The following is a 12,406-nucleotide window of genomic DNA, read 5'->3' on the forward strand; positions in this document are numbered from 1 at the left end:
ACCCATATCTTCAAAGGGGGAGTGCATTTTTTCTTCACATCTTAGCCACAGGAGCATCTATATTTGGGGCCCTATCCCAGAGGGCGGAGACTTCTTCAAACGGATATTTCCATTTAACAGAGGAAGGAACAAAAAACTTCCTAGCAGGTCTTTTCCATTCTCTGGCAATTACCGCCTGAATGTTCTTATGTATATCAAACACTTTCCTCTTCCTAGGACCTAGGCCCTAAAACAGAGTCTTGCACTGATTGCTGAGGTCTTTGATTATCCAACCCCATAGTAGCTCTAACAGCCCTGACTAGGGAGTTAGGGTTTCCCTGCGGCCTCCTCCTCAGAAGAATTGTTAGATGACAAACACTCTCCCCCGCCAGTGACTGCAATATCCTTTCTGGTTTGGAGGAAGGAGGAATCTTTAGATGCGGCAGCAGAAGTACCGGGGCGCCATTTAATCAATCCGCTAACCGACTTTCTGATCTCCTGCTGGATCATCTGTTTAATGCTGCTCAAAGATGGAGCTTCCTCCTCCATTAACTCGGGAGAGGCTGCACTGCCTGGATCTTACAGCTTGGACTATCCATATGTGAGAAGCTACGCTATCTGCATTAGCACGGACCCAAAAGACTTGAAAAAGGAGTATATTTACTCCGAAACACGTTGTCACTCCACACTTAAATATTAAAAGATTTTAAGAATATCCACTGGAGTCATGTTTGCGCCAAGAGGTATCACAGTTGTTTACTGTCTTGGTACATATCCCCCCATGCTTAGCACCTGTTGGCCCTTTTGCCTTCACTCTGTGGTCCTGCTCACCCCATGCATCTCGATTAGGTTCAGGTCCGGTGACTGGAGGCCAGGCCATCACTTTCCTTCATGGTCAAATAGCCCTTACGTGTGTTTGGGGGCATTGTCCTGTTGAAAAATAAATGATGGTCCAACTAAACGCAAACCGGATGGAATAGCATGCCGCTGCAAGATGCTGGGGTAGCCATGCTGGTTCAGTATGCCTTCAATTTTGAATAAATCCCCAACAGTGTCACCAGCAAAGCACCCCCACACCATCACACCTCCTCCTCCGCTTCACGGTGGGAACCAGGCACGTAGAGTCCATGCGTTCACCTTTTCTGCGTCGCACAAAGACACGGTGGTTGGAACCAAAGATCTCAAATGTGGACTCATCAGACCAAAGCACAGATTTCCACTGGTCTAATATCCATTCCTTGTGTTCTTTAGCCCAAACAAGTCTCTTCTGCTTGTTGCCTGTCATTAGCAGTGGTTTCCTAGCAGATATTCTACCATGAAGGCCTGATTCACACAGTCTCCTCTTAACAGTTGTTCTAGAGATGTGTCTGCTGCTAGAACTCTGTGTGGCATTGACCTGGTCTCTAATCTGAGCTGCTGCTAACCTGCGATTTCTGAGGCTGGTGACTCGGATGAACTTATCCTCCGCAGCAGAGGTGACTCTTGGTCTTCCTTTCCTGGGGCGGTCCGCATGTGAGCCAGTTTCTTTGTAGCGCTTGATTGTTTTTGTGACTGCACTTGGGGACACTTTCAAAGTTTTCCCAATTTTTTGGACTGACTGACCTTCATTTCTTAAAGTAATGACGGCCACTTGTTTTTCTTTACTTAGAATTTGTATTATGGCAAGAAAAAAGCAGCTAACAGTCTATTCACTAGGAATTTCAGCTGTGTATCCACCTGACTTCTTCAGAACGCAACTGATGGTCCCAACCCCATTTATAAGGCAAGAAATCCCACTTATTAAACCTTCACTGTGAAGTGAAAACCATTTCAGGTGACTACCTCTTGAAGCTCATCAAGAGAATGCCAAGAGTGTGCAAAGCAGTAATCAAAGCAAAAGGTGGCTACTTTGAAGAACCTAGAATATGACAAATTTTCAGTTGTTTCACACACTTTTTTGTTATGTATATAATTCCACATGTGTTAATTCATAGTTTTGATGCCTTCAGTGTGAATCTACAATTTTCAGTCATGAAAATAAAGAAAAAACTCTTTGAATGAGAAGGTGTGTCCAAACTTTTGGTCTGTACTGTACCTCCATTAACTTGCTGACACATCCTTGACAAAAGGGTTTTAGCCTTCTTTTTAAAGACAGCACACACCCTTTCTTTAGCTCTGGAGGTCTTCCTGGAAGACTCCTTAGACACCTAGGCAAAAACAAACAAAGTCTGCCAGGGAATGAGCCTTCTTACCACACACTGGTACCGATGCATCATTGGTGGTGCGCTGAACCCGCTCTCTTCTTTCACACCGCAAAATCAGCCAGAATGGGAACTCTTCAGTTGGCATGGCAGTGACTGGCTGGGCTTTTTCTACTCTGCGCATGCTGACGGCTTAATCCCACCGCTTGAACACAGAAGTAGATACACACGCGGGTCGGCGGCCGAACATGCGAACACGGCCGCAGACGCTCACAGGAATCCCAGAGAGGTTAAAACTCCCCAGGCTCTGGGAAGGGGAGCAGAAGGTGAGGGACAGACTGGAGCCAGACTTTAGCAGCAACTCCCCATGCAGACTTAAGTCGCACAGGGTAATCCTTACCGCATCAAGTGCTGGGGCCCACGCAGCTCTAAAACAACTGCATATGGCGGTTCCAATTTTCTCCTGCCTCTTAGGACAGGAAACAGAACTGGAGGTAGAGGGGAGGATCCCCTTTCAAAAGGCAGTTCTGGATCTTGTTTGGAGGAGGCAGTGGTCTCTCCAGGGGTGCCGTCATAGGCGAAGGAGAAAATAACGATTCTCAAGGGGAAATCCTTTCTTCTTATCCGAGGCTTTTTACAGGATCTCATCTAACCCTGAGCCAAATAATCTCCTTCACGGGGTATCGAGCAAAGGTGGTTTTGTGATGCAGCGTCACCTGACCATGTACGCAGCCAGATTGCTCTACGAGGCACATTAGACAGAGCAGCTGACCTAGCAGAAAATTTGACTAAGTCTGCAGATGCATCTGCCCAAAAATTTGACGCTTTTTTTAAAAAAAATAGGTAGATTTAACCAGATGGAAAGAGTTCTGGTTGTGCAGGTAGAAGAGATGCTGGGACGCAGCATAGCTGCATTTGTCTCCCAGGCATTTTTCTTTCTATTTTGATTTTGTGAAAACTTATACACAAATCACAACAATTCAGCAATACAAAAAGTCCATATTACAAATTAATAAGTATTATAATGACTTTTTTGTTTTATTCCAAATACCCACCCACCATCCTTAGGGAGAGGGACAGGGAAAAATAAATAAATAAATTAAGCCTCCGGCCCTAGTATAGACCATTTTTTCCATATTTCGTAAATTTTTTCAGATTTGTTTAATATAGCTCTCAGTCACCCGTTCCACTTTAATTAAGTTGACAACTGCTTCTCGCCACTGTCCCACTGTGGGGGGGGGGGGGGGGGGGAGATCTTCCTTTACCCATTTCCTAAATATAAGGAGTCTAGCTTGAAATAGTACTTTACCTAAAATCAATCTTGTCTCTTTATTTAAGTTGAGATGTTCAGTTGCCCCTAATATACAGACTACTGGATCTTCAAAGACTTGAACCTCCAAAAATACAAAATACTACTCTCTCTGCTATTTCTTTCCAATATCTAAAAAGTCTAGGGCATCTCTAAAAACAGTGTATAGGATCTGCATTCTCTCCCCTACATTTTGGGCACTTATCTGAAGTTCTCACACCCATTCTCTTTAACATCCAAGGAGGTCGATGTAGTCTATGGAGTATGAAAAACTGTGATATCTTATGTGAACCCCTATCCGACACCATAGTATAACTTCTAAGAGCATCTTTCCATTTCTCTTCTATAAAAGACTCAAGTTTTTTCCCATTTTCCTCTGGCAAATAATGTAATCCGTTTCCCCCTCCATCAAAAACCTATATCTTTTTGCAGTTATTCCTCTTTTTTCTCCTCCATTGGCAAATTTATGTCATCTGATTGTTCCTTTCTATATTTAGCTACATGCACAGCTGTCAAAGCGTTCTTAAGCTGGAAATATTTATAGATATCCTTTTTGGGGGATCCCAAACTCCCTAACCAGTGTATTTAAGTCCTTCAATTTATCTTCCTCCAGGCCTTTTTCAATACATTTTCAGATTTCTTGTCCATGGGATCTTGTAAGAGACTCATGTCATTGAATGGCAAAGAGGTCTTCATTAAAATGCGGGGAAATGGGACATCGATTTTTGGCGTTTTATACCAGAGATCTGACTCCGTCTCAGCAAAAGGATATTTCCTTTTAAAGGGTTTCTACCACTTCGGTGTCACATATTTAGCTGTCATACACTAGCGATCCGCTAGTGTCTGCTCTGCCCAACCATCCTAATATAATTGCTTTTGGGGCAGCCGTTTTGCAAAAAAAAAAAAGAACTTTTATTAATATGCTAATGAGCCTCTAGGTGCTATGGGGGCGTCATTAGCACCTAGAGGCTCCGTCTACCTTCAGAAACTGCCGCCGCCGAGCGCGTCCCTCCAGCCCGCCTATCTCCTCCTTAATGCGATCCTCCTTGTGAGCGTATGTATTCTGCGCATGCGCAGTGAATGTCTACCCGCTTCCTTGCTCAGACATCTCCACTGCGCCTTCGCAACGACGCCATAGTGCTCCGAGGAACAGGCGCAGTGGAGATGTCTGAGCAGGGAAGTTGTCAGACATTCACTGCGCATGCGCCGAATACAGGCGTTCACAAGGAGAATCGCATTCAGGAGGAGATGGGCGGGCTGGAGGGACGCGCTGGGCGGCGGCAGTTTCTGAAGGTAGACGGAGCCTCTAGGTGCTAATGACGCCCCATAGCACCTAGAGGCTCATTAGCATAATAATACAAGTTCTTTTTTAGCAAAACGGCTGCCCCAAAAGCAATTATATTAGGATGGTTGGGCAGAGCAGACACTAGCGGATCGCTAGTGTCTGACAGCTAAATATGTGACACCGAAGTGGTAGAAACCCTTTAAAGGAATTTGTCACAGCTGTTCTTTCAGGATCCCTCCATTTACAGGGAGTGCAGAATTATTAGGCAAATGAGTATTTTGACCACATCATCCTCTTTATGCATGTTGTCTTACTCCAAGCTGTATAGGCTCGAAAGCCTACTACCAATTAAGCTTATTAGGTGATGTGCATCTCTGTAATGAGAAGGGGTGTGGTCTAATGACATCAACACCCTATATCAGGTGTGCATAATTATTAGGCAACTTCCTTTCCTTTGGCAAAATGAGTCAAAAGAAGGACTTGACAGGCTCAGAAAAGTCAAAAATAGTGAGATATCTTGCAGAGGGATGCAGCACTCTTAAAATTGCAAAGCTTCTGAAGCGTGATCATGAACAATCAAGCGTTTCATTCAAAATAGCCAACAGGGTCGCAAGAAGCGTGTGGAAAAACCAAGGCGCAAAATAACTGCCCATGAACTGAGAAGTCAAGCGTGCAGCTGCCAAGATGCCACTTGCCACCAGTTTGGCCATATTTCAGAGCTGCAACATCACTGGAGTGCCCAAAAGCACAAGGTGTGCAATACTCAGAGACATGGCCAAGGTAAGAAAGGCTGAAAGACGACCACCACTGAACAAGACACACAAGCAGAAATGTCAAGACTGGGCCAAGAAATATCTCAAGACTGATTTTTCTAAGGTTTTATGGACTTGATGGGCCAGATGGATGGGCCTGTGGCTGGATTGGTAAAGGGCAGAGAGCTCCAGTCCGACTCAGACGCCAGCAAGGTGGAGGTGGAGTACTGGTTTGGGCTGGTATCATCAAAGATGAGCTTGTGGGGCCTTTTCGGGTTGAGGATGGAGTCAAGCTCAACTCCCAGTCCTACTGCCAGTTTCTGGAAGACACCTTCTTCAAGCAGTGGTACAGGAAGAAGTCTGCATCCTTCAAGAAAAACATGATTTTCATGCAGGACAATGCTCCATCACACGCGTCCAAGTACTCCACAGCGTGGCTGGCAAGAAAGGGTATAAAAGAAGAAACTCTAATGACATGGCCTCCTTGTTCACCTGATCTGAACCCCATTGAGCACCTGTGGTCCATCATCAAATGTGAGATTTACAAGGAGGGAAAACAGTACACCTCTCTGAACAGTGTCTGGGAGGCTGTGGTTGCTGCTGCACGCAATGTTGATGGTGAACAGATCAAAACACTGACAGAATCCATGGGTGGCAGGCTTTTGAGTGTCCTTGCAAAGAAAGGTGGCTATATTGGTCACTGATTTGTTTTTGAATGTCAGAAATGTATATTTGTGAATGTTGAGATGTTATATTGGTTTCACTGGTAAAAATAAATAATTGAAATGGGTATATATTTGTTTTTTGTTAAGTTGCCTAATAATTATGCACAGTAATAGTCACCTGCACACACAGATATCCCCCTAAAATAGCTAAAACTAAAAACAAACTAAAAACTACTTCCAAAAATATTCAGCTTTGATATTAATGAGTTTTTTGGGTTCATTGAGAACATGGTTGTTGTTCAATAATAAAATTAATCCTCAAAAATACAACTTGCCTAATAATTCTGCACTCCCTGTATTGGAACATGTTGTTATGAATTGGGAAGACCCTTTTTTTCTCTCCCCAAGCCCCTGGAACATTTGATCTTGAACAGAGTGGATTTCTTTTTCCCTCCTCAATTTTCATAGTGGCCCTTATGGTCGTTAGAAGACCTTTAGTTTCTTCAGGGAGAAACAACGGTTTTCCTCAGCCATCGTCTGAGGAGTCAGAGTCAGAGGGGAACTTGCATTGTAAGTCTGGACGGATCCGTTTGGCTCCGCACGGCCAGGCGGACACGAAAACGCTGCAAGTTGCATTCAGGTGTCCGTCTGCTGAGCGGAACGGAGGTCTTGACAGAACAGCAGGGTTAGGGCATGTAGCATCGCAGACATGGCAAGCCCTAACACCTTCCCGACATGTGACATAATAGTACGTCATCTCTGCAGGTGCGTCTCCTCATTTTGACGTACTATTACGTCATGGTGGGCGGGCGCCGACATCAAGGCATGGACTGAGAATATCTATGGTTACACAATAATACAGAGAATAAATGGGAAAGCTTAAAAAAATAAAAAATAATAATAATAGAGAAGAGGACCTTTTATGTTTTTTATTTTAGATAAAAAACCTTTACTTGTGGGGTACCCCCCCGCTGATGCTGCCACCCTGCACGTTTTTTTAAATATATCACTCCTACGCCCCGCTGTGTCCCCCTGTAGTTTTCCCCACTCAGTATGTTAATACTGAGTTACTGAGTATTAGTACAGGGAGTCTCCTTCTCCCTTGCTGTGCCGCGATCCAATCACAGTGGAGAGCGTCACAGCCAGAGAGAAAAATAAATAAAATAAAGAGCTCACCTTCTCCCTGGCTGTGACTGGACAGAGGCACAGCCAGAGAGAAGGAGACACCCATTGAGAAACTGTGGCGTCACCTCCTCCCTGTACCGATGATCAGTATTAAGATACTGAGCGGGAAAACTACAGGGGGGCAACAGTGGGGCGTAGGAGCGATTAAAAAATAATAATAATTAAAAACAGGCAAGGTGGCAGCATCATCAGGAGGTAAAAGGTATTTAAAGGTAAATGTGGCCTCATGTAGCTTACAGCTAGTGTGAAAAACATTTTAAAAATATCCATTAATAATAAACATGAAGGGGTCCAGCAGTAGAAAAATCAGCAGGTTGAAAAAGAGCAAAACAAATCTCTCAAAATTCTTGAAATATATAAGTTCTGAAACACCAAGGTCAGAGCAGATTGGTCCCCTAGATAACGGTAAAATGGGGGGGGGGGGGGGGGGGGCACTGAAGATAAGAAGAAAGTGGAGTTGCTAAATGTTTTTTATTTTAGCTCTGTGTATACAAAAGAGAAAGGAGACGATATTGGTGATGCCAGGGCTATTAGCCAGTTGAGTATATTACTGTCCGCCCAGATAGATTCTTAAGGAAATCTGTCACCTAAAATCACCATCATAGAACACTAACATCAGAATCTCCATTACATTCCCCATATTGCTGTCCATTGCAAATTTTCTCAGAAAAACACTTGTATTCAATATGTTAATTAGCTTATATAGGTGCCCATGCGGCCATTGTCCAGGCCTCGCTGCGCTTTTCATACAAACCCCCTCACCTTTAACCCTTCTGGCCCGCCCTAGGTTCTTCTGATTACATCCTCCTCCTAGTGAGGAGTCCAGCGCCAGCACCGTTCAACAGATATGCCGCGCACTTCATTCCTCATTATGGGCAAAGGCACAAGAGCGTTTAATGGACAGGTGCCGGCCCGTACATCCGATCTAGCTGGCCTTGTGCCTCTGCCCATAATGAAGTGCGCAGGCATGGCAAATCTGTTGAATGGCGTTGGATTTCTCACTAAGAGGAGGACGTAATCAGAAGAACTTAGGGTGGGCCAGAGGGGTGAAAGGGGAGGGGTTTCGTATGAAAAGCAATGAGGGGCCTGGGCAACGACCGCATGAACACCGCCCCTGGGCACCTTCAGAAGCCAATTAACATTGAATAAAAAAGTGCAATGGTAACATTGAATAAAAGTGCAATGGTAAATAATAATAATAATAATAATCATAATAATAATAGTAATCATAATAATAATAAACTAATAAAAGGATACTTTTTCTATTGAGATACTGTTAGTGACTTGTTCAAGTTCTCCCTTTCACAAGAGTTTATGCTCTCTACCTACCCGTAGGAGATGGAAGTCTTGTATTGCAGAAATCCTTGTTACAGCATTGTGCAGCATTATATACTTCAGTATTAATGTGGGAAGCACACATGAATGGTCTGTCTGCAGGAAATAGATCGGCATTGGCAGCACACAAGCTGTTATGGGTTTCTTTCCCATCTTGTATTATTAGACTTGCTATGCACAATCCATCAGTCTCACAGGTCTGATTGTCCTTCATACAGTGCTCACAATGACATTTTAATGCTGAAAGCAAAAACAAATAAACAAATTCATGAACCTATTAAAAAAGTAACTTTAGTTACATAAGTTAGACATACCATGTCATCATTTTCAGTTCAGTTATTTACATTGCAACATATACTGCACAGCTGTGCAGTGTGTATACACACACACACACACACACACATATATACTGTATGTGTATATTAGTGTGTTGCCGGTATCGACATTTCAATACCCAATCTATACTTTTGTCCCGGTATCAATACGATACCGGGATTTACATTTTTTCGAATCTCTGAACATGAGCACGCTCATGTTCTCTCAGCACCACAGGGAAGAAGGAAGCAGTCTCTCCCTCCCCTTTGTCCTGCTCCTGCTGCCACCAATGAGAAAAGGAGGGGCAGGCGCACTGCACCACCAATGATAGGACTTTTCCTGGATCTCCAGACTTAAAGTTGCATGCGCCCAGAGATGTCCCACCACTTATTATTATTCCTGGGTGCCGCTCCGTTCGCCCACTGTGACCCCATTACTGTTTCCTGCTCCATATGCTAATTATCATCGGAGCATTGGGGAGGAGACATCAGCTTCTCTCCTGGGCGTTCTTTCTCCCTGTGCTGCGATTGGACAGCCACGGAGAAGGAACGCCCACTAGAGAAGCTGATGGTGCAGAAGCACATAAAGCCACATGGAAATTCTGTTTAGAAACCCATACGTGGCCGTGCTTGCACACTATAGGAAAAAGTGCTGGCCTCTATTGTGGCCTTGACTTCTGATTGATTGCAAGGTGGTCGTAACCATGGAATCAAGCAGCGTATAATGAGGTGGAAAAATTAATCCAGCCAGCAATGGAAGCAGTATAGATAAATCACAATACATTATTAAGTGCCTTTTATTAACTAAATTTCTCTACATAATAAATGCAATTTGCTGAAGAGAGATAAATCATTTAACCCTTTCATGACCAAGGGTCATTGATGCCCCAGTGTCCAGGTCAAAATTTACAAATCTGACATGCGTCACAATATGTGGCAATAGCTTTGGAACACTTATTTATCCAAGCCAATGAGATTATCATGTACAATGTGTCACGAGAAGACAGTCATAAATTTGAGTCAATATATTTAACCTTTATTTATTTTAAAAAATCCCAAATTGACAAAAAAAAAATCACCATTTTCAAAATTTCAATTTCTCTGCTTCTAAAACAGGAAGTCATATTTATTACTTAACATTCCCCATATGTATACTTCATGTTGGCATCATTTTGGAATTGTCATTTTATTTTTTTAGGATGTTTTTTGGTAGGACCAGTTCAGGTCTGAAGTCACTTTGCGAGGCTTACATAGTGGAAACCCCACATAAATGACCCCAGTGTAGAAACTACACCCCTCAAGTTAATCAAAACTGATTTTACAAACTTTGTTAACACTTTAGGTGTTCCACAAGTATTAAAGGAAAATGGAGATTAAATTTCACTTTGGCAGATTTAACATTTTATTACATTTTTTTCTTTAACAAATTGAGGGTTAAACAGCCAAACAAAACTCAATATTTATTACCCTGATTCTGCGGTTTACAGAAACACGCCACATGTTGTCGCAAACTCATGCAAGGGCGCATGGCAGGGAGCAGAAGGAAAGGAACGCCATATGGTTTTTGGAAGGCAGATTTTACTGGACTTGTTTTAGATGCCATGTCCCATTTAAAGCCCCCCTGATGTACCCTTACAGTAGAAACTCCCAAAAAGTGACGCAATTTTGGAAACTAGGTGATAAGGTGCCAGTTTTATTGGTACTATTGTGGGGTACATATGATTTTTAATTGCTCTATAATTATGTTTTTTAAGAGGCAAGGTAACCCAAAAATGGCTGTTTTTGCACCTCTTAATTTTTACATCCGATAGATATCGGGTAGATCATGTGATATTTTTATAGAGAAGGTTGTTACAGACGCAATGATATCAAAATATGTCGTTTTTGCAGAAAGAGTTTAGGTTTTTATTGGTACAATTTTTGGGTACATAGGATTTTTTGATCATTCATTATTACACTTTATGGAGCAAGAAACGGTATTTATTTATTTATGTTTACAGCGTTCATCTGAGGGGTTAGGTCATGTGACAGTTTTATAGAGCAGATCGTTACAGACGTGGCAATACCTAATATGTATACTTTTACTTATTTATTGAAGTTTTACACAATAATAGCATTTCTGAAACCCCCAAAAATTATGTTTTAGTGTCTCCATAGCCTTTTTTTTAAATGGTGTTCACCGTGCGGTAAAAGTACGTGATCATTTTATACATCAGGTCATTACGGATGTGGCAATACCAAACATGTTTAGCGTTTTTTATTTTTTACATTTTTAACCAATTATGTATGCGGAAATGGGAAGATACAGATACACACACACACATTTTATATATATATGGATATATGGATCGAGGGACCACCGCGGGCACCATATAATCAGCTGTGCACGTGAGGAGTGCTGCCTAACCTTTTTTATGGATATATATGGATACACATATATATATACACATACATACACACACACACACACACACACACATACATACATACACACACACATACATACACAGTACAGACCAAAAGTTTGGACACACCTTCTCATTCATAGAGTTTTCTTTATTTTCATGACTATGAAAATTGTAGATTCACACTGAAGGCATCAAAACTATGAATTAACACGTGTGGAATTATATACATAACAAAAAAGTGTGAAACAACTGAAAATATATGTCATATTCTAGGTTCTTCTAAGTAGCCACCTTTTGCTTTGATTACCGCTTTGTACACTCTTGGCATTCTCTTCTTGAGCTTCAAGAGGTAGTCACCTGAAATGGTCTTCCAACAGTCTTGAAGGACTTCCCGGAGATGCTTAGCACTTGTTGGCCCTTTTGCCTTCACTCTGCGGTCCAGCTCACCCCCAAACCATCTCGATTGGGTTCAGGTCTGGTGACTGTGGAGGCCAGGTCATCTGGCGCAGCACCCCATCACTCTCCTTTATGGTCAAATAGCCCTTACACAGCCTGGAGGTGTGTTTGGGGTCATTGTCCTGTTGAAAAATAAATGATGGTCCAACTAAACGCAAACCGGATGGAATAGCATGCCGCTGCAAGATGCTGGGGTAGCCATGCTGGTTCAGTATGCCTTCAATTTTGAATAAATCCCCAACAGTGTCACCATTAAAGCACCCCCACACCATCACACCTCCTCCTCCATGCTTCACGGTGGGAACCAGGCATGTAGAGAGTCCATCCGTTCACCTTTTCTGCGTCGCACAAAGACACGGTGGTTGGAACCAAAGATCTCAAATTTGGACTCATCAGACCAAAGCACAGATTTCCACTGGTCTAATGTCCATTCCTTGTGTTCTTTAGCCCCAACAGCTGTTCTAGAGATGTGTCTGCTGCTAGAACTCTGTGTGGCATTGACCCGGTCTCTAATCTGGGCTGCTGTTAACCTGCGATT

General features: G+C 42.8%; 1 protein-coding gene across 4 annotated transcripts in view; it reads right to left on the bottom strand.

The window, feature by feature from the left end:
• TGFBR1 (transforming growth factor beta receptor 1) overlaps positions 1 to 12,406 on the bottom strand; it is a 240,096-nt gene that overhangs the window by 175,989 nt on the left and 51,701 nt on the right. For 3 of the 4 annotated variants that reach the window (XM_044293656.1, XM_044293657.1, XM_044293658.1), the window contains one exon: positions 8,685 to 8,930. The exons of the other annotated variant lie outside the window; for it this stretch is intronic. In XM_044293656.1, the coding sequence (XP_044149591.1) occupies positions 8,685 to 8,930 (246 nt within the window). The remainder of the gene's footprint in view (positions 1 to 8,684; positions 8,931 to 12,406) is intronic. 4 annotated transcript variants of the gene reach the window in all.

Source organism: Bufo gargarizans, chromosome 5, assembly GCF_014858855.1.
Source record: "Bufo gargarizans isolate SCDJY-AF-19 chromosome 5, ASM1485885v1, whole genome shotgun sequence".
NCBI classification, from domain to species: domain Eukaryota; kingdom Metazoa; phylum Chordata; class Amphibia; order Anura; family Bufonidae; genus Bufo; species Bufo gargarizans.